General features: G+C 47.2%; 1 protein-coding gene across 1 annotated transcript in view; it reads left to right on the forward strand.

Annotated features, from left to right (window-relative positions):
* The window catches only part of LOC8040161, a 196,462-nt gene extending 172,603 nt beyond the window's left edge, over positions 1 to 23,859 (forward strand). Inside the window, exons 7-15 of the mRNA XM_040211726.3 lie at positions 1,761 to 1,853; positions 3,608 to 3,769; positions 7,396 to 7,551; positions 9,439 to 9,534; positions 10,504 to 10,633; positions 13,090 to 13,215; positions 13,944 to 13,954; positions 18,867 to 18,974; positions 21,179 to 23,859. Of these exons, the coding sequence (XP_040067660.1) occupies positions 1,761 to 1,853; positions 3,608 to 3,769; positions 7,396 to 7,551; positions 9,439 to 9,534; positions 10,504 to 10,633; positions 13,090 to 13,215; positions 13,944 to 13,954; positions 18,867 to 18,974; positions 21,179 to 23,167 (2,871 nt within the window). The 3' untranslated portion in view covers positions 23,168 to 23,859. The remainder of the gene's footprint in view (positions 1 to 1,760; positions 1,854 to 3,607; positions 3,770 to 7,395; positions 7,552 to 9,438; positions 9,535 to 10,503; positions 10,634 to 13,089; positions 13,216 to 13,943; positions 13,955 to 18,866; positions 18,975 to 21,178) is intronic.
* Positions 23,860 to 26,673: the final 2,814 nt, after the last annotated feature.

Raw genomic sequence — 26,673 nt, forward strand, 5'->3', positions numbered from 1 at the left:
CCGAGCCTCTGATAGTACCCGTGGCCGCCGAGAGATGGCGCTAATAATGAATAATGTCTATTGCAGGGAAGGCGAGTGTAGCTGAGCTTTCGGTTGCACGTCCAAAGATGGTCGAAATTAACCTTTAATGCTGGGACGTGCCAGGTGCCTTTCGTTGGTTTGGCACCTGAAAGCTCCACATTTGAAATTTGATTTGAGAAAAGGAGAATTGGCCTGTGTGCTCCATCCATGGCTCTGCCTAAATTGCTTCTTGCGGGGTAAATATTGCACTAAATATTTTTTCCCTCCTCGGAAAATGCATCCTGTGACATGAAAACAAGTTTCTCGATTGTGCCCCTTAAAAGCTGGGTCCTTTAAATGTACACAACATTTCGTAGTGCTCCTCAGGAATTTATTTTGGAAACTATTTATTTTCCACCGTTAAAATGAACTGCGCGGGCTCTCAAACTTTTGTCCCGAAGGATCCTGGCCTAGGTGTGCCTGCTTTCAACGGTGGCTGAGGAATCGACCATTATAATGTTTGCAACAAACCATCGCAGGTTTCACAAGTTTTGGTAGAGCTGTGTGGCTTAGAGCCGCGCATCACTGCGTGGATTAATGCGAGCCTCAACTGGACAATAGATTAATTCTTTAATTCGGTAATTCTCGACTACCATATTTACTCGCAGAATGAACGCACTTTTTTTTCCCCGAAAAATCGATGCGAAGTTGGGGAGGGGGGGGGGGGGGCGTTCATTACGCGAAGTAAAATTTTTGCGTCCGGATTTACTCGCATAATGAACGGACCTTTTATCCTGAAAAAACGAAGTAACTTCTTATCTGTTTGCGCGCGGCGCCCGACCCTGTAACCAAACTAAGCTGTAAAAAAAAAAAAAAAAAAAACTTTTTTTTTTGTTTTTTGGGTTTATTTTTTTGTTTTTACGCCTTTCGCAAGCTGTTTTGTTTGCTTAGGCGAGGGCTCTCCGCTTATCTTTATCTCCTTGCGCGCGGCGGCGCACGACCCCCGTAACCAAACTGCGCTGTGCAAAAAAAAGAAAAAAAAGCTCCTCTTTTCTTTTTTTTTTTTCAGTTCCGTGTTTTTTTGTTGTTTTTTTTGCCGCCTTTCGCAAGCTGTTTCGTTTGCTTAAAGGGCTTCTCCGCTCCTGTTTCTTACCTCCTTGCGCGCGGCGGCGCGCGAAACCTAAATCCAGACTGCGCTGTGCAAAAAAAAAAAAAGCTCCTCTCCATGCTTTTTTTCTTGCTTCCCTTGCGTCTTTGCGAATTTTTTTAACGCCTTTTGCAAGGCGTTTTGTTCGCCCACGCTGCCCATGCATTTGCGACCTCGCTGCACCAGGATAGAAAAGTGCGTTCATTTCGCGCGCGTGGGGGGAGGGGGTCAAAATTTTGACTCTGAGTTGGGGGTGCGTTTATTACGAGAGTGAAAAAAAAGTCGAAATTTTGAGAGCCGACTTGGGGGTGCGTTCATTACGCGAGTGCGTTCATTGTGTGAGTAAATACGGTCTCTTCTGGGTTATTCCAACTCAACTCCAGTTACTCAGTGATTGAGTTCTAGAATTTTGGCTCCAGTATTTAGTTCCTCAATACGAAAGACAGATTTCCCTAAGTGGGTAGGGGAAGACATTGATGATGTGCCAGGGAAAGTCATTGGCGAAGGTAGGGAACTATGAAATGGCATAAAAACTTTCTCATGCAGCTGGGGCTCCGAAGCACCGGGGGGCAGGTGTGGAGTTTGATGGGTGCCAACGTCTTCTATTCCCCAGGCTCGCCAAATCTCGCTGCACCACAGCTTGCCTCTGGGCTCCTATTTGCTCAAGCCCGTGCAGAGGATTCTCAAGTACCACTTGTTTCTACAGGTGAGCTCTTGCTTTGCGCTGCCCAATCCCTTTCTAGGTGTCCACCCCCGTTGGACATCCCCAACTTTCTCGAACATCAACGTCTCAATGCGAGCACTAAAATGTGAATTTCAACTGAACAACAAACATGTTCCCCGGTAATATTTGAGATGACAGTAATAGAGCATCAATAAGCAGTAATTAAACTTTTGGACGCGTATAAATTTTATTCCACGGCTATACAAATTTTTTTGCATTGAATCCTACGGGCCACATTCATGAGTGTTCAATTTCTTCTTTTGTTGACAAAAGATTGTGATGTTCCCCATGGCTGTAATTACCTGGGTATCATAAAATGCCATTCAATTAGAATTTTGATATTTCCCTGAAAACTTTTTGTTCCACGGAATGTTCCAGAATGCCATGGATGCAGTTTGAGGGTCCCGTGGTAAGGAACTCAAGAAAACAAAGAGAACTACGAGGAAGAGGAGGGAAAAAGCTTCTTTGCATGAACTCGGGGGCAAAAGATGAGCCACAATGGGCACAAAAGCAATGTTTCGGGAGCAAAGTCTAGCTCACCAAAGCAGAACCTAGCTTTATTGCTGAACGAAATATTTGCGCTTAAGATCGTGCCACACCTACTCAACTTTGTACCAAAAACTCTCGGACCAGGAATTCGGAAAAAGGCAGATTTTACGAGGCTACCGTTTTAGGGTGGCATCTCTAGCCAAAATGGGCGTAAGTCTCGATGCTAAAAGTTGCGCAGCTTGAACCAAGTCGCTAGAATTCCCTCCCGGAATAATGTGGGTTTTGCCACAAAGTCGGCCTCAGAAAACGGATAAAATCTGGCTTTGGGCCAAAAATTGCCAGAGGGGGAATTTTCCGAGCACAGGGTAGTGCATCACATTAGACTCGTTCAATTTCCCTGCACCGGTGCAGAAAAGTGTTGGGTGGCACACCTAGGATCATATTTCGATAGCCATACCCCAAATACGCCGCCCTACACTTTCCTGTACCGGTGCAGGAGGTGTGGGTAAATTGAGCGAGCCCATATTGTTGCCTTGATAAGTGCGTGCAAAAAACCCTGCCTTCAATTTTCGACCATGTAGTCTCGGCTGTCAGTCGAGAACCACGCTACTTATCCCGTTGGAATTGAAATCAATTTCTGCCCCCGCAAACTCGTGCCACAGAGGTCTGGTTTGATTATTGCTGGGGAAAAAAAAGGAAGTTTTGCACAATGTTCACACGCCAGGTGAAGTAGTTCTTAGAAGATTTGGTTGTGGGATGCTGTTGGCCATTTAAAACAAGTACGTCTTGCTAAGATAACATATATCTAATCTGAAATGCACCTACATACAAATCTTAACTCTCCATATAGAGGGGGAAATTAGTAATGCTTGGCAAGGGGCCAGACCTTTCACTCTAGTTCTTGAGGTGGAAACGAGCATAAGTGGATTTGATCTACTAAATTAGGCCAAGAAGGTTGCTCAAACCGTGAGAGAAAAGACCTCCCCTTACTCTTTCCCAAGTTCCCTGGAAGACACGAAATGTGGAAATAGTATGATTGAAGTTGCCTGTCTTTTTTTTTACCATTGAACTTGACATCATGGTGAGGGCAGCAGTTCTCCACCACCCTCGCAGCTGCCTCGATATGTCAAAACATTGTGCCGTTTAACGCTTAATTATTATTGATATTACTCGTTGCAATCATTTAGACTCCTTTGTGCGGTTAGTTTTTCTCCCCACCGAGTGCTGTTGGATTCCTTTTCATGCAGAATATAGTCAAGCACCTGGACAAGGAGAGTGAGGGCTACCCCGACGTGAAGAACGCCCTCTCGGTGATGACCGGCATTGCGTTCCACATCAACGACATGAAGCGGCGGCACGAGCACGCCGTCAGGGTGCAGGAGATACAGTCGCTGCTTTACGGCTGGCAGGTGGGCAGACCCGCGGTCCCGAGATCGCGTCTTTGGCCGGGGATGTTCGGCGTCCTGCGCTGCGGACCCACCGGAAGTGGTTGTGAAGTGGCAACAGATTACCGTAATATCCAGAGAGATGGCCCACCTCAAAGCAAAAGCTAACTTTTGATGTGTGATCAAAAAGGTGATAAAATGGTAGTATTTTTTTAACCTGCGAAACTTGCGATCGCAGGGAGGGGCAATGAGCCAAAAATGTCTGGATCCTTTCCAGTCAGCGACGTTCGCTTATCTCCCGCTGTGGCTAAGTAACACCCCTTGTGCGAGGTCACTATTGGCCAAAGCCCTGCTATTACTTAACTAAACTATCTTTCGGTACTTTTAAAAAAAAAGTGCAAATTGTGTTAAAAAAGGCGGCGGGTTATCTTTGGGGGTGAGGCATCCCTGTGGATATTGTGGCATGTCACGGGAGCCGGGGTGTCTTGCTGCTGGGTGTCGCGACTCTAGCAGCATTTCGTAGGAGTTCCAGCAAAACGGACGATTAAACGCAAGTGGCACCGTCGTCGTGACCTACAACTCGAGAGCTCAAGAGCGACCTACTGCAGAACAGGCATCTGTCGTGTGCAGTTCCACTGCTGTGCCGCCACTAGGATCATGGCGTGCCATAAAATGACACTTTCATGACGTCGTTGGGCAGAAATTGATAGATCCCAAGAAGAAAAGCCTTCACAGCGCAAGGTCGGTCTTCTCTCGAGATTGACGACACTGGTTTCCGCCGTAGTCTATGAATTTAGCTAGGTCAATATGTCTGCTAACTAGGAGTCTTAATAGCGCGCATCACGCAGTAGTGATTACACGAATGCACGCTGCAACAATACTCCCACAAATGAAAGCGCTCAGTGGCAGGAATACAACGAAGGAACTCCGTGTTCGGTAGCGCGTGCTCTCTGCCACCGATTTACCCCGTCCACACGGACTCGCGAATGATGCGTGCATAAGTGCGTGCTCAGAAGCTGGTTGGAAAGGGGTCTCAAAGGAAGGGGCTATTAGGCTTAATGCTGAAGGCATATGATGCAAAATCATAATGTCGGCAGTGTGCGTCAGAGCAGTGACAGGCAAGCACTGACTGCTCTACTTGTCGAGCGATAGATGCGTAACCGAGCTTGGGATGAATGCAGAACCGTGTCAGCGGCGTGCAAGCTGGTTGGATGGCTCTTGGAGCAGTTTGCCTAATTTGCCGCAGACTGTGTGAGCAAGCAAAAGCCAATACCCATGCCAGGCAAAATTCTACAATGTTGAGATTGTGTTTCCATATTACGTGCAGTGGTAAAAAAAGTTTGAAAATTATCACAAAATATGGTGTAAATTTCAATTGAAAGTGCAATATCCTATATCTTTTTTTTTTTTTTGCCCTTTAAATTAGCTTTTTGCTAGGGAAAAGGGAGAGATCTATTTCTGTGAGCATTGGGGCAAATGTAAAGTTTCTTAAAAAGAGCCCCTCTTAGTGTTACTCAGCTCATTCTAGTTTCTCCTAATGCCATACTTTTCTAGCTATTGAACATCTCGCTAGAGTATCATTTTGTCTTAAAACAAGATTTTGCTTATTGCATACCTATATTGTATAAACTGGAATATAGGTCGAACTGGAATATAGGTCGAACCCCCAATTTACAAGTTGCAAACAGTGAAAAAAAGTTTTTATGGCAAGATAATGCAACCTTACCTTGGTAACAAATTTGGCCAAGCATACGGAAGGACGAGAAAACACGGCACAATGATTTAATTGCTTCGCACGCAATAAAACAGGAAGTGCACGAGCGTTACTACTCAGATTCCTCAGAACCTTTGTCCGACAAAGGGTTCACTAGCACAGTTCAAAGGGGCGATGCCTTTGAATGGCGCCCTCAGAGCCCGGAGGCAGGAGCGACCTCGACGGCTTTCGTACAGATTCACTCTAGCGTCACAGGTAGCGATCTGGCACGCAGATTCCGAATGAAATTTGTAGCGCTGAGCAATTGATCGATTAACCTACCGATTAATCAATTAATGCTTTAGTCGTGTTTAATTTTTTTAACCGCGGTTAATCGGCAATATTTTAGCGAACCAAAATAAAGTAAAAATTAAACGGTTTTACCACGCAGATGTGGACGAGGACACCTGTATGAAAGGCAAACTCTAGGTCAAAATGTAGTCTAAAGTGAACTCTAGGGGCCAGATTGTTAACTCCTGAGAAGTGCAGAAAGTTACACGTGTAGTTCAACGCCACTCGAGTGTCCGTTTAGCGTAGCAGAGACCATAGTTTGAACAATCAAAGGAGGTCGCTCTCGCCAGAGAATTTTAATGAATCTCCTTACCTCATGCAGCTGAAGTAATGATATGGGAGTGTGAGTGCCTTTGAACTGTTCATAACTACACATCATGGTTGATTCATAATAAAGATTGCATATTCCGCCCTTTATCTCATATTCAGAAAATGTAAAAACAGAAAACAAATATTAATTTTGACTTTTTAAAAATATTATGCATAAAAATTAATGAGACCGTTTAATCGATTAAATAATCGATTAAAAGGTTGCGATTCATTGGGTTAAAACTTTCGATCGACGCCCAGCCCTAGAAATTTGCCACCTTTGTTTCCCATTCGGGGTAGACCGCAGTCCACGAACTGAAGTTTTCTTTGCCTTTCTGCACGCTGCCAATTGTTTTGTCTCTGGCCTCGCCAGCAGCGTACGCTCTTCTCCGATGCACCCAGCTCTCGCTGCACTGCAAGGTTCCCGTGGACTTCTGCATAGGCGACTGCTCTCTTCTTGACCGTGAACTGTCTTCTACTTCCGCTCATTATCACTCCGGGAGCGGCAACGGTAGATGGAACAAAACAAGGAGCACAAGTGAAAGTCAATTGTGATTGTCAGTGTGTGTGTGTTTTTTGTTTTTGTTTATGGACCTTGTCTCTATTATTTTGTTCTGATTGATACTTACAATTAATGCATCCACCCTCATGTAATGGCCTTAATTGGGCCTTTGAGGTATCGTGAATAAATAAAAAAAATAAACAAGTGGTCAAGTGCTAGGCGATTAAAAAAAAAACAGAAAAAAACAACAAGATGGCGGCTTTAGCCACCCAATGTCGCGAGATTATTTTTGTTTTCCGCTAATGACCGGAACTACACACTGCACGGCAAAGTTAGGACACTGCACTTGGGCTTGTTTGCATTGTGCTCGTTTTGATTCCCGTTTCTGTACGCTAAAAGTTTTTAGCACATGCATTGCAGCTTATTTGAAAAAAATGAAGCTGGCGACGGCCTGTTTGTGCTTACCGTGCTGTCCTCTGTACCGCTACTATATGCTCATTGCACACGAAAAGACAAACGACAACAACAGCCACAGATCCCAATGCTAGCGACAGCAGTGCGGCCCTAAGATGATATACGTATTGTGCACTGCCTTTCTCAGAAGAGGCTGTATGTACTAAATATATAAAGTGGGAGAGACAGACCAGAACACAAAGAAGACGGGACAGCACTATTCTTTTTCATGTCCGTCTTGTTGACGACCTCGTCTGTCTCCTGCGCTTCTGGGATGTTGCACCAGCTAGCCCACCTTAATGTTTTAGCTCTGAGTAGGGACGCCTGGCTCTCGTTGCCCAGGGCAAAGACCTGACGACGTACGGAGAGCTGGTGGCGGAGGGCTCCTTCCGGATGCTGGGTGCGAAGGCCCTGCGGCACCTCTTCCTCTTCGACAAGGTGCTGCTCATTGCCAAGAAGAGGGAGGAAGGCATCCTCAACCACAAGACACACATCATGGTGGGCCCCCTTGCCTGCGCCTAGGAACAGTTTGTATCTCTCCGAATATAGATCGCACCTGGAGTTCGGGGGCAGCACCTTGACATTTGAAAGAAAACATGTTTGTGTCCAGCATCGCTCTTTATCTGTTCTCATGTCATCCGACCCTCGGGAGTTGCTTGGGTTCAGTCGTGTCTACTGCAGTTGTAAGTGGCAGTGACGGCAACACACCGCCATGTTTTTCGTTTGTCTGCGTTGGAATATGTCTTGACCAAGCGCTTGTGTGACCGATGGTCCGGAAATCCCTACGGGATGACATTCACCAGTGCCAGTAACTGATCAAATCTGCGTGAGAAGTATTTTTTGTTCCTCTTGTCTTTAGAATATACGAAGTATACACGCAGTTGAAAATTCCGATTAAGTTCCAATTGGAATTTTCTGATTGGCATCAATGGGGTTTTTGGACAACCAATTGGTCACTGCCATAGGGAACTAACAGGAACCAATGGGAACCATTTGGAACCCATTCAGGTTCCAACTGGAAAAATAATTACAGTTGGTGAGACCCATTGGCCTGTGCTTCCAGTTGGAACCCATTAAAACCAATTGGTACTCCAGTTAAAGCCAGTTGGAATTCCAATCGGATTTAATGGGAATTTTTAGCTGGGCATGGATTGATATGATTGCAACCCACCATTGCATGTAGGGGATCTGTGTTCTCAATTTCCAGCAGGGCAAGATAGAACGCCATTCGTGTTTTTTCACCGCAAGCCTTGTGCCTGCTGCATGAGTGGAAATTTTGGTGCACTTCCACGCTTCATACCTGCATTAACTCTTCCTAAAATTGACACATTGGGGGGTTTTCGGGGACTTTCAGCAAGTTTCTAATTAGAACCTTGTTTTACTAATTAAAAGATTAGTTAACATTCTAATCGTTTGGCTAATTAGTATGTTTTTGTCCACTGTGGCTGCTAGTTTGTCCCCAAAAATAGTGTATTTTTTTTCTCAACCATCCTATTGGTAGCAATGTTTCAAAGTCTTCGTTGAAACACCCGGTAGAGGGCGTTACCAGTACCGGGGCTTACTTTAAAATAGGCTGAAAAAATCGGCGCCTGCCAGCGATCTCAAATTTTCATCGCAGGTGTATTTTGATAGCAGATTTTTCCTCCCGAAAAATTTACGAGGCATAGCTCCCTTCGTGTGAATACAAAGAGCAACGCCTTCTACATGGTGGACACCGACGCAGACGGCCAAATTGACCGAAGGTTGTGCACATGGCACCATTTCCCGATAAGCGCAGCAAGCAGACGACACACTTGCGCGGAAGCAGAGGACAGTCATCCGCTCGCTGCTCCCGTGGAAAGATGGTGCTACAATCCCTCAGTTAGGGAGCCCAGATTGAAGAGAAGGTCCATCTCAAACCACGAGGAGCATTGGGAATTTAATTGCGGATGCCTCCTGCAGCAATAGGTTGCCGGTGCACACGCACTGCATTGTCGCATGGCGAGGAGGAAAGCAGGCAGAAAGGCGGAGACGCCTGCAAACAATCGATGCTTCCGTCACTCCTTGCAGCTCGTATTGCAAACGTGGCCCATAAACCACGTGACCTCGATGGAGCGCAGTTGGAAGCCCTCCGTAACCTAGCCCCTCTACCCTCAGTTAATTTTGTCGCTCGCCTGGGGTCTGCCATTGACCATGTCGAAAGCGCTACACCACGATAGCTACACCACGATATCTCGCGAGGTAAAATGCCTCACTAAAATATGCTTCCGATGAAAAGTTGAGGTTACAAAGTGCAGGTGCCAATGTTTCCGGCCGATTTTCCACGTTGTAGGCGGGTGCACCAGCTTGTGAAGCGCCAGCAACCAGGGACCCTCGCGACAATAGTGTCGTTTCTTTCCCGCGCAGTGCTCCAACCTGATGCTCATAGAGAGCATCCAGGGTGAACCCCTCTGCTTCCAAGTGGTGCCTTTCAACAGTCCCTGCAACCAGTACTCCTTCCAGGTGGGTTGTCCCAGGCATCTAGAAATCCTAGTTGTGCCAGGGTACCCAAGCCAGCAGTAGTTGCTCGTGAAAGTGAGAAGATTTTAGACAACTCCTTAAGCACTTTAGCGCATTGTATGTTTCGACACCCATTAATTTTCTCAAAACTAGAAAGGTGCGGGCAATTTGAAGAAAGCCAACATTAGTGGGAGTAGGTTTGTAGCTGGAAAGAGTAAATCTACAAAAATGAATGAGATAAGTGACTGCACCTCACACGTAGGAATGATCCGGTTGTACCCTTGTATGACTGGAATGTAAACATCTTGGACAGACGTTTACGTTTCTCGTTACCATTGGTCGGAGTCGACTCGGTGCGAGCCTAGTGGCGGGCTTCATTTTTTAACCCCAGTTAGGAGGCCCCTAGAGTCGCTCAATAAGTTACGCGCAGAGTATCGACGCTCCGCTCCTCGATTCTCTCGCGGTGCCACCATCTTGTTGCTTAGTGCACTGCGGGCACAATTGGCGGTAGTCGTGGTCCGAAGATGCGACCTCCTAAACTTGAGCCACGGTGCCGGGAGGCTCGATCGCCGCGGCTTCGCTTTGTCGTGGACCGTTTTGGCAATTCTGGAGGACGAAAAAGTGTTTCTCGCGATTTCGAGTAACTGGTGACAACGAGTTTAAGCAACAAAACGGCAGACCCGTCGTTGCTCCGAAGCTTTGCCTACTTGGGCCACGGTCCAAATTTTGTTTGAATGGAACCAAGTTACTCTGGCAGAACGCGTCGGGTGACAAGACAGTTACGCTTGACGCAGGTAAGTTTTCAGACGCCAAGGCACAGAACCTTTACCCTAGAGGGAGATAGAGTAAATGTTGGAACGTGGCCTTAGTGGTACTGGAGATGCTCCAGGAATCTAGAGTCCCTGGCAGGGACTGCGTTATTTGTGCGGATGGGCACTGATCCGGTCTTTCCGGTTGGTCCTCTCTGGACAGGCCCGTAGCCTGGAGCAGAAGCGGGAGTGGTGCCTCCAGCTGAAGCGCGCCATCATGGAGAGCTTCAGTGCGGTCATCCCCAGCCACGCCAAGCAGCTTGTCCTCGAGCTGGGACAGACCAAGAGCCAGAGTAGGTGCCCTCCTTTGGCTGTACTGGGGTTTCGGAAAGCCGGGCTCTAGAAACTAGAGGTGTGCAAATACCGGTTGGAGTTGAACGGTGCAGTGTCTTTCCTGGCTTCGGCACTGTTAAGGAAACTGGCTGTCATGGCTTTCCCTTCCACTGAAAAGGTTACGAATAACTCGGTACGATTTAATTCAAACCGGTATCCACGCAGCCCTGCTGGAAACACCAATCCAGATCTGTAGACGGAAGAATAAATTGGCTTCCATCGAAATAAAGTGCAACTCGAGCCGTGAAGGCGACCGGTGGTAGCTGAAATAATCCGCCCGATGAGGGATTCGATCCCGGAACCTCTCTGAGAGTAGCGGAGAGCTTTGCCATTGGAGCTAACTAGGAGCTGGCAGGTGGAAGCCAATTTATTAATGCGAAAGCATTAACTGTCCCATGGAGCGAGCCGACGTCATCAGTTTGAAGCGCAAAAACGGCACCTAGTTTCCACGACTCTTCGGTTCTGTTGGCTGGTGCGCGTCGACGGGGCTCCCATTGGCCGCTGCGCTTGTCTGTTTCCTCGACCGCTCACCCCATGACGCTGTGCGTTCATCAGTGTGCCGTTAACACGGAGCATTCAAGGACAGCGTGGCCAGGGGAGCACGCGCGCTGACTGGCGACGAAAATTACGCAGCAGGCGGAAAAGGGAGCGGACGAGCGGCTTGCATGCTTTCGCATTCACAACTCTTAAGAAGTGCTTAGGAGTACCTTGAGCCTTTTTTCTTGCGTAAACATTCTCGACCTTGGAGTCTTACCCTAGAATCATTATATCGACTACCTGTAGACCACCCAACAAGCCCTCTTAGTAATAGCTTTGCATAGCAATTCAATACAGACTTTGCTTGTTTGTGCTGGTGAAACCGTAGCAAGGCTATATGAAGGCATGCCAGCAGCAAAGCACGCGGCTCTTGGTTTGTTGTCCTGACACACTCAACCAGTGGTGTTATGTAACGCAGGGAAGGGCAGAGGTATGCAATGCGTTAACAACCCCCCCCCCCCCCCCCCCCTCTCGCCTGCATAGGAAGGAAGCTGTATAGAACAGTAGGAACTGCACATTAGTAGAATGGGGAATGGGTGGCCGAGTGGACTAGCGCACATCAGCTCGGAGTGCGTGGAGCGAAAGCTCGCGTGCTCTGGGCTTTTGACCCACGTGGATGGTAATTCTCGACAAACTTTTCGGAGCGCTATCTCCTCAACAGCGTGGTTCTTTATAATGAATCACCATTATTTGGAAAAGAAAGCTATACAGAAACTTAAACTAAACTGTATAATCTAACCATCAGATGCATTGACAACAAGCACAAATCACCCGGACTTGCACGCGAGATCAGCAAAGAACACGAAGAGCAAAACCAAAACGAGCTTTGCCCTCGCACAGTCGTTGATGCTACGGACCAACTTGACGAATATTAAAACTAAAATATGATGGTCCGTCATCATCTTTTAACTCGCTCGTGCTAGTATTGTCAACAAAATCGACCGCAGGCATGCTAGAATCGCGAGACCTCAAAGGCTTCCGAGGAGGTGTGCCATGTGGAAAGCGCTCTTCGTCAGCTGTGCATTTGATCATCTCGTGGGACAAAGATAACCATACAAAAACCGGAGCTAGTGTCTAACCCAACTACCAGGCACATTGGCAACAAGCAGAAACTGCCTGGACTTTCGCGCGAGACCGACGAAGAACTTGAAAACCAAAGGCCAAACCAAAACAAGCCTTACGGACGCGCAGTTGTCGATGTTTGGGGGTTATTTGACAAGTCATCGCTGTTGAAACTAAAACTTGATGATCTGACATCATTTTCCCACTCGCTCGGTGCTAGCGTAAGCAACAAAATTGACCGCACACACCCTTGAGCCGTGAGACTTAGTACGCTTCTGAGGAGGCACGCCAGGCGTGCCTCCTTAGAGTGTTTCAGAGCTCTTCCCCGGCTGTATGTTTGGTTATGATAAATCGCCATCCCATAGGAAAAAAAAGAATAGGTATACAAAAACTGAAACTACCACAAAATTCTGAGCAAGCACCCACTAAAAATTTGGAGATAGCCATGTAAAACTGGGAGATGGGCAGTCCTTAGGTCAACAGTATGTGAAGATATGTTCTTTGTGTATTTTTTAAATGTTACAAGATTGAGCGGTGGGCACTTATTGTGGAATGGACAGATGCTTGGTATTTTACGGTAGATCTGTCTATTCCAACCACCAGATGCCGTAACTTCTCCAGAAACGTTTCGGAGGCTTTGCAAGGGACCGCGCAAATCATCCGTCTAGGGTGGTTGATTTTGATGTGCGCTGCATGGAAAGAGTTAATAGGCATGGAATCTATGTTTGCCTCCCATTGGCGTAGAAGTTGCCCGTTGAACTGGTCGGTGACATTTGAAAGACGTTTTCAACAGCATTCCCGAAACCTTGTTTTTCAGAGGATCTGTCGTGCGACAAGGGTTCTGTGAAGAAGTCCCTTTCGGCACCTGAGTACCTGAAGAAGCGCAAGTACGACAGGCGCAAGTCTGAGACCAGCCTTCAGAAAGCCTTCAGGCTACGCAGGGGTGAGACCTTCTGGCTGGCAAAACGCCCAACACGCTTTTGCTCAACACCGTTTCATTTTGTTTCGAAAGAGCCTTGTTGCAGAGAGAGCTTATTCCTCGTTTGAAATGTGCTGCTTTTCAGTGGAGTCTGCCCCTCTCTGAAATTGTAGGCTACGTTAATTAGTGTTGGAAATTTCTGAGTGTGCATCAGTGTGTTTGCCTTCCTGATAACCCAGCCATCGCACGTCACTCCAGTAATGGTGTTCCAATTGCCTGTGCCTTGTGTTTAGGCATTTTTGAGCAGCTATTTTAACCACACTTTATGAACATAACCCCTTCAGCGTATACTTCACTTTCATCCCAGAAGTGCAACAACACACTGTATGTGCAATGAACATAACCCTCAATCTTCAGTGTATAATGCACTAGTCTATGTGCACATTAATTGAAAGGCAGTGTTACCCTGCCTTTCAGCTAACATGCAATACACGAGGTATTCATTTGGCAAGAAGTTATAAAGGCGTACCACCCACCATGCTTCAGCTTTTTCCTCTATTCAGAGCTGCCAGTCTTTTATGACCTGGCTGTTATTCCGGTGGCTTCTGGCACCCTTTGCCAGAAGCCACCGGAATGATACGAAGGGCAACTGGAGTGCCTTTTGTTCATATTTGCAAGGTGTTGATGAACATGCATTCTTAAGTAAACAAATTCAACAAAGTTTCTGAACAATGTTCTCTTTTATTTTGCAGGTCTGAAAAAGGTGAGAGGCTGGCGTGAGAAGGGAGTTGGTATGGAGATTTCACCACTTTATTGCATAATAATCATAACAATAATAATATTAATAATGATTTTATTAATGAAAATTGATACAGAACATTTTGTCTGTAGGGCCAGGGAAACCTGGGAATGAATGTAGAAAGTAATTACATTTCCTACACTCTCCAAGTGTTTTCACTACAGGGTAAACAATGCAAAAAAATTCAACAAAAAGCAATTAGAGAGAATACAAAAAACAGGGTTCAAGCAAATTCATTACATATATGTAGTTCTATCGACAGCCGTTTTTGGGCACTTCCTTTGTTTTCTTCGTAGAGGATACGCCGACTAAGTCATATCATAATTTATTGAAGATAAAAAAATAACATAATGTCGAGACCGATTATAACGAAGTCAACAAGAATAGGAAATCACTTCACTATTTCCGCTATTTCGTTATAACAGACTTCAGTTAACGAAGTGCGAAAGGGAATAGAAAATCATGATCGCTTTGCTGTAACCACTATGTCGTAATACGTAACCAACTTCGTTATAACCAATCAATAAAAGTGGCATTCTTTTTTTTTTTCCATAGTTGGTATGTATTTTATGTACAACGTATCTTTTAGTATGTCTCGGGTTTCTTTTTCTAACCTCTGTTTTTGAGCTTAAAGGGGCACTGACACATCAAAATCATATGTCTTTTTATTATCCGAAACGATTGAAAACAATGCCGAGACATTTCCCTCAAAATTCGAAACTTGGGAATCCAGTATTTGGGAAGTAAAAAAAGAATTTCCAAATGCCGAATTCGAAGTTCCCGCGCGGTCTGCGCCGGTGCGTTGACGTCAAATGTTGCGGAGTCCTGAGGGTCGACTTTCTTTCACGACTCCGTGCTGTTGCCATCGCAACCCAAAGCGAGGAGGAAAGTAGCAGAAGATGAGGGTGCCGGCGAGCCGAAAAAAAAACGGGTTTGAGCGGTGTCCCCTGCCCAGGCAGCATGTCTTCCAACAGAACATACAAACCTAGGAGACATCACACCGGACTCCGATTTTAGGTATTTCAAAAAGTGTAGTGTAGTTTGTTTGCAATTGCTTTAAAAAAAAACATGTTTTACGATTGCCATTCTTAAATGTTATAGAAATGTCTCCTACAAAGCTTCTAAATTTCGTGATTTTTGATGTCGCAAATCAAAAGAAGCAAGGAGGCGCAGAGGAAAACGCCAAATATAAAAAGTCATGCGCGCGCAATAAAATTTTTTTTTCGCAATGGATTTTTTTTTGCGGGTTTATGACTGCAACTTGCATTGTTTTAGACATTAAAAAAGATACGACCCTTGGGGTGTCAGTGTCCCTTTAATGGCGCATTAATATTACATACTCGCTCAGTTTCCAAAGAGCAGGAATTCTTCTTAAACTTTCCCCTCTCGAGGAACCCCTATTTGCCAAGACTGGTGTCCGAGGAACGACTCCCCAACGCAGCATTTATTCAGTAAAGCAGTTCAGGAGCCTAGAGGCCTTGTAAACAATACTCCTCATGCTAGGCAGTGCTTGCTCATAGTCACTCATCAATGGATGGCTTAGCTCTGCAAAAATAGTGCTTAAACTGGGAAAACACCTTATTGTGAAATCCCGCAAGGGCATCTGCCAAAAATGAAGAGATCATTATTATTGCTTATTGCAGACAAACAAAGCAATTGTGAAGTTGGACCTTCCACAGCCACATTGGGCTTGACTGGCAGCGTCTTATAATCAGTGAAACCAGTTGTACGCAAGAGGAATCATGTAACATAATATCCACACAAAAATATATTAGAATAAAAAAAGGCAAACCAGTGAGCACTTTAGAAACTAACATTTCTCAGGGCTTTCTTGAGCTTGTATTTTGTTCTTAAGAATACCAGAGAGTAGTTTGTTCAGAAATGCTGATTCATAATAACTACAAACTTTTTTTTCCAAATCTTGTCGAACATTGAGGTATCCGGTAATGCTCCTTAGGTCTAGGAATACAACAAGGTACACATAAAACTTTAAATTGACTATCCCAAAAATGCCTGTGAACAGCAGTTTCCATCAGTAGCGAGTTAAAATCGCGCAAATGCAATCCTTTAAATGTGTCAATGACCTTTCCAAGGCATAAATCATGTGAAATATTTTTTAACAAAGGAAGCAGGATTGAAATAATTCTAAATTGCCAACGGAGAGCACAGTGACCATACACGGTAATGCCATAACGGAGCACACTGTAGACTAGAGCATGTGCAATAATTTTTCCAACGGATATATCGTGTTTTGTAACAAACAAGACACTGCACAAATTTTCTTACATTCCAGGTTAGGTCACTGTCAAAGAATAAGCCGAGAGATTTGATAGAAAATGTATGCTGTGTAGGCTCACATGCATACAATAAACATTCAGACGTATGTAATTGTAAGAAAGATGTTATATAAACCTTTTCCAAAGGGTTGTGAAAACATATAAGTTGCATTTTGGATGCATTAACTTTAATTCAATTAGCTTCAAACCAGTCCATAGTTTCAATCGCCGCAGTTTGTAAAGACAGATAGGCATCTGAGTAATTGGACAGTCTAGATAAAATTACGGTATTGTCAGCATATTGAAATAGTAAAATTGGTACCACAATGGAGAGGTCATTAACATAAGGCTTATATGATAGAGGACTTAAGACTGAGCCCACTTTCGATTGAAAAGAACACCAGCTTTGATTGAAAAGAATCCACGTTAACACCCTCCAAATGAAAAACATTGACGCCTATCCTGTAGAAAGTTTTCCAGTAGCAGTAGAAAAGAATTCCGAAAGCTTAGCTTTGAAAGCAAAATGTGATGGTTAACATTATCAAATGCCTTGCAGACATCAAGGGACAGGTGCAGGCAACTTGATTCCTTTCAAAAGATAAATTGAGCTACAATTGAAAACGAGCGTGTTGGAATTAATAGATACAAAACTTGAAAGTATAAAACAGGACATGTTTCATTTAGCAACAACATATGTTGTTGCTAAATGAAAGATGTCCTGTTCCTGTCCTCGTTTTCGCTGTTTTATACTTTCAAGTTTTGTATATATAAATTGAGCATGTCGGAAAAGTCGTCAAGAAGCATTTGGGTAACTGTGTTTATTTAAAAAGTTGTTATCCACAAATGTTTTTCCGGTATTTTAGAAAAATAAGGCAGAATGGGAAGAGGTCTCTAATTTTCTACATTAATTCATGCACCTGCCTTGAAGAATGGAGTCACCAAAGCTGTTTTCATTGCTAATGGAATGATACCATTAGATAGAATGTGATTAAAAATTGAAAGCAAAACAACCCTATCACTTCAAAGTTTCTGCGCAAGTCATTAACTGAAATACCGTCAGTACCTGGAGATTTGTTGGGCTTAAGGCTAAAGAGGATTGACCTAAGCTCTTCTTCAGAGAGAAGAGGGAGATATGCCAATTCGAAGACACTATTGTTTAAAGTGCATGAATCTGGGTGTTGTCCTGCTGGTGAAAAACATGAGGCGGGCAAACTTTGGAGATGAGACAGGAAATTAATGATAAACGCAGGGGCACCCGCCATAAACCACATGATGCAAAATCTGATACCGCAGATCGCGGACAGAGCAAATTTCCATTTCACAACACGATAAACGTGCGGGAATTCGCTACAAACTCTTGTCATAGGAAAGGATACTGCAGATTGTGGATGCAACAGATTCGTCTTTGGGGCAATGAACAGGCGGAATCTGGCTACAAACTCACGTGCCACGGGAGCCTATATTGTGCACGCAGATCGCGGGCAGAAACGCGAGCACTTGCTACGAACTCGCTTGTCACATGTATTGGTACCGCAGATTGCGCGGTGGATGGGATTCCTGTCCGCTGTTGAGTGGTGTCCGACGGGAAGCGGGGGCTGGGCGATGTTTCAGAATTTTTATGTTACGAATATTTAGCCAGAAAAACTGTATGGGCAGTCTCCCTGGAGAGGATGCCCTTACGGGATTCTACGGCATTCATTTCTTAAAGTGTTAAAGCATGAAATGCTTTTTAATGCTACCCGCCCCCCCCCAATCCCAAACTTTTTCCGTCCGGCCGTCACATGACCCATGGACCTTGTGGAAATCGACGGCACATGACCTGTGCGTCAACTCGGTTTCCCTGCCAGATTTAGCGGGAAAATTGATGTCTTGTGGCCAAAACATCAATCCAGTTTGCCCGCCAAATTTACCGGAAAATTGTCGTCACGTGACCTATACATAATTCAATTACCCGCTAAGTTTAGTGGGAAATTCCGAGTCTTGCGACGTAGACAACAATCCAGTTTCCCCGCTAAATTTAGTGGGGCGAATGGACGTCATGCGATCCGAAATCACATGACCTATACAACCATTCAGTTTCGCCTCTAAATTTCGTGGGAAAATATATGTCACGTGACACGCCAACTACCTCACTGCATCCCTCTCCTCCCTTCCCTCTCATTTTCTCTCTCCATCTCTCTCCTCTTCCCATCCTTGCCCCCTCCTAGATAACCCTAGGTGATGTTGCTCCCAGGGTGTCCTCCCCATCCACCTCCCCCTTACTCCCCACACACCTCCAATCCTATAATGTCCTATAATGCATTATACCGTAGAATACCGGGGAAGCACCCACCCCAGTTTCACTGAAAACTGGGGTAATCCACACGCAGGTAATTCCCCAGTGAAATCGGGCGCTCAACGTGCAATTTCCAGAATTCACAAATTGAGCAATTGTTAATAGTGGGTGCTTGAATGGAGTGGGTGCTTCTGCGGTGTTTTGCGTCAGTCCTAAAGTTGCATTTCATGCATTAAAAGATTTGAAGCTGAAGGTGGCTGCCCATTTTTTCTTCCTCTGTGAACCGTCTCCTGGGGAAGTTGTGACGTGGGGGCATTGGGTGCAGGGTTTCTCGCAAGAGCTGTGCTGCACGTGCAGCTGCCACCTGGGCCCCTCCGGGCCGACGAGGAGGGCCAGCGCGGGAGCCTTGGGACTCCCAACACGTTGCCCCCGGGTGAGCCCCGCCGCCCTTCGTGGCCAGAACGCGCCTGGCGCCGCCAGGGGGCCCAAAGAGCCTCTCCGACCGGCGCGTTTATTGCGTCCTCAAAGTGGCCCTCAATTTCCGGCCTACGACGTCGCGGAAGTGCGTCGCCCGCCACGATGCCGGCGGTCGTTCTGCTGCGGGTCGCTCTGCAGTCGGACGATCGACGGAAACGAAAGCAGACTCAAGTCGGGACGCTGCAACGAGGGCGACGCTCTCGTTTGCTCGCCTTTTACGCCGCAGTTCGACCGACCGCCAGGATAGCAACGTTCGACGGAACGACACGCCGGCTCGTGTGGTGCAATTTGCTGCCGCTTTGAGACCGCTTTCGGTGCAGGGAGGGGTATAGAAGGGTAAATGCGCCAATCGAAGATATGTTCCAGGCATTTTGCTACTACGGAGAAGGACGAGCGCTACCCAAGTTCTTGTTAGTGTGAAAATTAAAGATAAAAAGGAAGGCAAGAGCCTCGGGAATGGGAAGTACAAACAAAGAAATATGGCCTGGCTGGTATTTCACGATTAGAAATATAAAACAGTGCAAAGACACGGACAAGAACGAGAAGGTGGACAAACAGGGTACTGACTTATAACTGAAGTTTATTTGTGCTAACATCGAGTATAAATACTGCAACTTAAAAACAAATAAACGAACCGAGAGAAAATACACGACACACTGTTACTGTGCGTGCAAGAAGCAACCTTTTTATCGGACAGAGATAGTGATGAAGCGCTTGACATAATGTTGCTTTTTAGATGCACATAATGTGTGACGGTGGCTTAAGGAGCACGTGGCACCTATGTCATGTATTTTCTCTTGGTTTGTATGTTTTGACGTTGCAGTAGTTATACTTGATGTTAGCACGAATAAACTTCAGTTGCAAGTCAGTGCCTTCTTCGTCTAACTTCTCGTTCTTATCCGTGTCTTTGTGCTCTTTTTAATTTTTAATTGTGAAGTAAAAATTAACAAATGAGAGGAGAAAGTAGAATTGAATTAAAATTGAAGTGTAAAAAAACATACAAAATATTACGAAAAGCAAATAGATAGAAATGGCACAAAAATCTGTAGAAAAAGGAAAGAATAGGAGTAGAAATTTTGTATCGACCCGGCCATAGGGACTACGGTTCCTGTAGTGCAGCTCCTTTGCCAACAGTAGCTTCGTTCGATCTGTCTCCTGCCCCGGTGCAGAAAAGTGTAAAGTAAGGTACCTTTGGTCCTATCTAAAAAAAGATTAAGGTACACCTAAGCATTCCGTATGACTTGTGAATGCGAAAGCATGCAAAGCGCTCGTCTGCTTCCTTTTTCGTCTCCTGCGTATTTTTCGTCGCCGTTCAGCGCGTGTGCTCCCCTGGGCAAGGTGACCTTGGACGCTCCGTGTTCAGGGGAGCAATGGCGCGCTGATGGACACACACTGCCATGGGCTGAGCGGTGGTGGAAACTGACGAGTGCAGTGGCCAATGGGAGCCATGTCGACGCGCGCCAGCCAATGGAACCAAAAAATTGGGGAAACTATCTGCCGTTTTCGCGCTTCAAACTGATGACGTCAGCTCGCTTCACGAGACAGTTAATGCTTTTGCATTAATAAATTAGGTTGTGTGTATGTTTAAACAGCCGAGACCTTAGTCTGCCTCAATGGGCAACTTGTCTGCCAGCTGTAGATGAGAAATTTAGCCAGTGCAGTACAATAAAGTCATTAACTTGCACCACGCAGTAGTGATACACGACTGCATGCCGGTACGATGTTCATCCATATCGAAACAGACACGGGTGGTGATTGACCCAAGGGTCCCTGGGTTCTGCAGCGTGAGCTTTCGCTCGACATGCTCCGAGCTGTTGTGCGCTAGCCCAGTCGGCCACCGATCCCCCCTGTGGTCCTATCTCAATAGACATACCAAAAGTAGACTGCCCTGCACTTTTCTGCACCGGTGCAGGTAAATCGAACGAAGCTAGTGCCAGTCCCCAATGATTTTAGCCTCCGAGTCCTCTTGATTGCGGGTCACGATACCACTTCGGGGACTTAGGTTTCGGCAAATAACAGCGTGCATTTGTCGTCTCTAACAAATATCTTATTTGCATTCTTTGCACGTTTACTGCACTAGCCCAGCAGTCCATATCTCCATTTGTATACCTGTAGTTTTCCAAAGAAACCTGAACGAAGGACCTTACTCCTTTCTCGCAGTGTGTGTGCTCCTGCCAGGCATCCACCTGCGCCGGGCCCTCCGGTCGCCTGTTACCCATAAACAGTGCTCCGACGACCCCGCTACTCTCGACGTCGGCCGGCACGCCCAACAGTGCCGGTTTCCCGCGCTCCCCGGACACCTGGCGGCGCTGGGATCCCGGTGACACGAGTGACACCGAAAACGAAGACAATCCGTACGGCACCGTAGACGTGCGGCGCCTCCTGCGCTACCGCCCACCCGCCCCCAGCGCCCGCGCGCAGTCATGCACCACGGAGGACTCGTCCGGGGAGTACGTCACCTTCGAGTTTGCCAACAGTCATGCGCGACGCGAACTCTCCGCCACCTACGGGAGCGAGGGAAGCCTGTCCAACTGCTGTTCCACCGACACGCCCGACTACGCCAACCTCTGGGCGAGGCTGGGGAATGCGGCGCGGAAGGCGCCGGAAGAAATGGGCGCCAAGCCGTCCGTGCGGCGGACGCGGAGCTTCACAGAGATGGCCCGCACGAAAGTCGGCTCGCTGCTGCCGAAGAGGGCGGCGGTTCCAGCCGTGTTGTCCGAGCTCCACGGCTCGCTTTCCGAGCTCGCTGCGAACGGAGTCCAGAACCCCACGGCCGCGGCGACATGGCTGGACCGCCTGGGAGACCACCTGCCGACCGGCGGATGCAGTCGGTGCGGATCGCTGCCCCGTGGCTTCCAGCTTGCGCCAGACGCGCCTCGAGAGCTGTCCAAGACCCAGCAGCTGCGGACGCGCGCCGAGCACCTCAGGCTGCAGCATCCCGAGCAACGTCCCTTTACGATCGCCTCGGACAAGCCAGACAAGGTGGACTTCCTGGACGACCCCGAGAGGTACCAGGAGGTTGCGCAACTCGGAGTGCGTCGCCAGTTGCGCGAGGGACAGGGGACTACGACCGGATGCTCGACGACACCAGCCGCGAGTGTGGAGAGTGTTTCTGCGTCGCCCGTCCACCCGGAGCACAAGATCTACCGCCAGGACGAAGGCCGCTCTTGGAAGAGCGTACTCTCCGGGTTCGGCTCCCGCTTCAGCCAGCTGCGCTCCAGCCTCTCCCCTAGTCACGAGGACGCGCCCGTCTCGGCCGAGTCCGCGGAGGACAAGGGGCGGAGCGCAAGGCTCGAGCGCTTCCCGAGTCGCGAGAGCGTCCGCACCGTCGACTCTCGCACCTCCCAGTCCAAGAAGATCCTGACCTCGCTCAGCAGAGCTTACGCCAGCGTGGTGCGGTCCGCCAGACCGCCCGACCCAACCAGCCCGAGGTTGCACCGGATCCATGGCAGCGCAGCTGCGGCGGCCCGCATAGCGCGGCAGAGGGAGCCAGACTATTTCGCACCCAAGACCATCCTGGCACTCCTGTCCAAGGACATCCGGCCGGACAGCGTCCTCTCGGGCTCGTCAAACCGCACGTCCTCTTCGTCGAGCGACACGGACAAGCTCGCGGAGGCGACGCGGAGCCTGGCAATCCACGAGTCGTTTGTGGACCTCGGGGACGACGCCGAGTCGGACGACAGCGACGCCTCCGCGGACAGCTACTACGAGAGGACGTTCGAGGCCATCGAGAACGTCCTGGCCGAAGAGATGTTCAGGGATTCTGCCATCTACAGTGACCCCGAAGACGCGGACGCCAGTGCCGGCGAGTACGCCTACGAGAAGTCGGTTGTTGTGGAGTCCACCGGCGAACCCTGTGCCCTGAGCACGCTGTGCGTGCGCAAGGTGAAGGGCGCCATCGTGGAGAAGCTGAGGGTGCTCCAGGAGAACTCGACGTTCAAGACGGATGAAGCGGCCAAGCCAGCGGTGGAAGGCTTCAAGTCGATCCAGCAGCGCAGGATGGAACTGGAGCGATGGCGTCGTCAGCGGGGCGAGGAAGCCGAAGACCGGGAGGTTCCGCACGGGGAGGACCCGCCGGCGACGGACACTTCGTCGCAGTCCAAGGGTTGGGTCAAGCATCTCGTGGACAGGTTTCAGACCGGAACGTGACCAGACGCGTTTCTCCGAATGTCGTGCCAAAAACTGACCGCAGGGTCGACAGCCCAGCCAAACTCCTTTTCTTTCTGGCCACTTTTTTTCCTCAGTCTGGTAACACTCCTAGTCACAACTCCTCGGCCAGGGTGCAGCCATTTCTCGGCCAGTGTGCAGCAGTTTTGAAAGCGGCATGGAGACGAGGCGTGTCGCAGCCGTACATTTAGCGGTTTTGCGGAAACCATATTTTTGTGCATGTTGCCACTCTTCTGGGAGCATTTTTTGCAGTTGCAACGCTTACCATGTCTGCCACCGTCGAGTGCCATGGTTCTTCAAGCCCTCCGTTTGTTGTCTGCTTTCTCACGCTCGTTGGCTTTCCTCGGCGCCCCTAGGTCGGCGTCCCTTTTATGAGAAACGAAACCCGCTCGAATGCAGGCTTCGCCCATGTTCCTGAGGCAGTTACGCTGGTCTGAGAGTAGTATTTATCCATAAACAGATGAGCTATTTAGCTGGTGGAAAGAGAGAGCAAGAGTGACATATTTTTTCAGCGTGAGTTGCAATCCTGTGTGGCTGCCTTCAACTTCCTAATGGTCTCGAGCGAAAAATCGGTAGAAAGTTGCCCCCTTCCCAGTGCCTCGGCCGAGGAAGGTCGTCCAAAGATCCGGAGGACAAGCAATGTCAAACACCGGGCAGAAGAGCCAAACCCCAATGTAGCCGTCTTTCCTATAGGATTCCTCGTCCTGCGTTCATTTATACACGACTCAAATGTGTTCATAAAGAGAACTTGGATCAGCTTTTGGATGTGGTCCCTCACTTTTTATGGATGGGTGGAAAGGATGGTGCTTCACGGAGCCGCCAAGTAACACGAGAGAGCACATCGACACCCTGAGGTCATCTAAGAGGTGGCTCTGGAACTGCATTTTACTAGAGCAAAAGTTTTGCGGTATTTGAGAGATCAAGTGTACCTACTATTTATAAAAAATGGTTATTTATAACATTGTCTAAAGTTTTTCGAGCCAATAATGAAAGCATAATGCCTGAAAAAAAAAAAAAAAAAAATATATGAAAATTGCGAGTTCCGCCGCTACCCGATAGAGGTCACCAGTGCATCCTCTTGTAAGAGATCACGAAAGGTTGTAATCGGTTGCAAGTGTGGGAACGAGTCTTTAGTTCACCTGCTAAAATAACCCAAAACGATGTAACCTTTGTGGCTCGTTTTGAGCCTGTCAGATTTCACGTGTGGCGATCTCCGTAAATGACTTAATTTTCGCGGGAATCGGTACTTTGCGATTTTGGTTATGCGCTGCAATCCATTTGCATAGGGGCGATATATTTGCGAGATCAAGTTTTTGCAATGTTTTTCTAATTAGGAAACCTGCGGAAATTAAGTTCTTTACACTATGTAACACCTATAAGTTCCAATCTGATGCTTGATTATTTTTTTTTTTTTTTGTATTTGGTGTTTATTGACAGCATTAGAGGAAAACTTTTTGATGGATGACAAGGTCAACCACCCGTTGCTGTGAGCCTAGCGAAGACGAAGGCGATTAATAAATTGTGAACGATCGCATTTAGTTGTTGCAAAATGTCCTAAAATGAAAGATCGGAAGCGGAAGGCTTTAGGCCTGCGAATTGCAGGGGCGTTCTTCGACCAATCGAGATGGAAGGTATACAGCTTCGATCGTGACATGAGAAACTGGAACGTGAAGCTCTTGCCAGGCTAGCGACGAGCAGCTCCTGCCACTTCCTCGGTGTGCGGTGGTGATGTCAGGAAGAAAACTCGACAAAAATGACGGACAAAACCAATTGGCCGTCTTTTTGGCATTTTCCAAAGGGGTCCTAGTGCGTAGCATTTATACGGCCTCCTCATGCTTTTGTGGGTGCAGTTCGGAGGCCACTCAAGCTCATACTGGGGGGGGTTTTGCGAATGTATAAAGCTGTCGGTGTCTTGTGACATGTCACGTGGCTGCATGCCACAAACACTTTGCAGAGATTTCGAGCTCGAGGGCCGTCGTCGCCACTATGGAAAAACCCTTCCCTCCACTCTTGGCCAGAGGCGAGGGAAGTCGGGTTTTCTTGTCGGCCGCGGAGAGGGGAGCTCCCTGCCAGTAACGATGCGACCGAGAGAAAGTCTTCCTGTCGTCTGCTTCAAACACTTGTTTTCAAACATTACTTGCATTAGACGAAATCCCGCTCTGACAATATCCAGTTGCTACACGTGATGTTGGATGGTTTTAGAAACTTCCACCGCAATTATCCACTTACTCCACGGATCACTCGGATCCGGTGGCGGTTGTCCGTGGCATCCACGACGCCAATCACGACGGCTATGAAAATTGACCATGTTGCTCCTCCGTCCTCAGGTATGTGACGGCACCATTCAACCCGCATAGCACAACCGTGCTAAAGCTATTGCTTTCATTTCTTTGTGCATTGTGGGCGAAAGATGACTTCTTCATTCTCCCGTTGTAGCTCATATTGTCCAAGACTATAGTCTTGGACAATATGAGCTACAACGACCCTCCATGCTTCCTTGGCACAAAGTCTCGGTCGAGAGCAGAGACGGAACATCCAAGTTTAGGGGTCATTCTTTGAATGCGAGAGAAAGGGGAGGGTGCGGGACTGCAGGTGCAAGAAAGGCACGTGAAGCCCAGTGTGGCAGGTCATATTCCCTCTGGGTAGTAACTACTTCACTAGTCAAGGTACCATACTAGATTTACAAGCTGAAACTTCGTGCAGAAAGTAATCTTTGCGTACAAACCAGTATTAAATGGCCCAAAATCCTGCATCGCAAGCAGCAGCTCATCGGACCAAGCAAGATAATAGCCATTATAACTACTTCGGGATGTGATTGATCGGAGTCATTGTGGAGCAGCTCTTGGAGCAGTCATGTCAATTTTAGAGCAGTAAAAAGAGCTTTAAATGCGTAAGTGCACCATTCATTTTTATTTATATCGCTGCAAATATTAAGATTCATGTGTTGGCCTGGCCAACTAAGACAATATCTTCTTTGCTTTCTCACTTCTGTGTAACCTTTTTGTAGCATCAATTGCATGGCACGAATGGTTCCCTCAAAGACCGGACTAGCGGTTTAGTTGGGTGAAGAAACACCACACACAGTAACGAGATGACTGATGAAGGACAGCAGAAACTCACTAAAATAATGTTAAAAAACAATATTTTCGAGCACTTAAATTTGTTTTCTTGAAGTTCTAGAGGTTGTAATAAAACTGCAATTCTTAATTCAGATCAAGAACAATGCATAAAAAATAAACTCGGGAAAAGTTTCTATAAATCTTGCAATACTGGAGTATCCTCGTTAAATCTTGCATTGGAAAAATATGCCACCAGGATATCGCAGCCTATTGACATACAAGTCAGTTTTATTCAGGAATTTTGCCACGTCTTGCTCTGGAGGAGTGCCTTCCCCCTAACATATGGGTGCACTGCAGAGAAGCAAGACCTGCAAAATCGCAACGACTATCTGTGCCCGCAGTTGTCACTTCACTGCAGTACACCAGCAG

The sequence above is a fragment of the Ixodes scapularis genome, unplaced genomic scaffold (genome assembly GCF_016920785.2).
Source record: "Ixodes scapularis isolate PalLabHiFi unplaced genomic scaffold, ASM1692078v2 PGA_scaffold10__122_contigs__length_95168666, whole genome shotgun sequence".
In the NCBI taxonomy this organism is placed as follows: Eukaryota; Metazoa; Arthropoda; class Arachnida; order Ixodida; family Ixodidae; genus Ixodes; species Ixodes scapularis.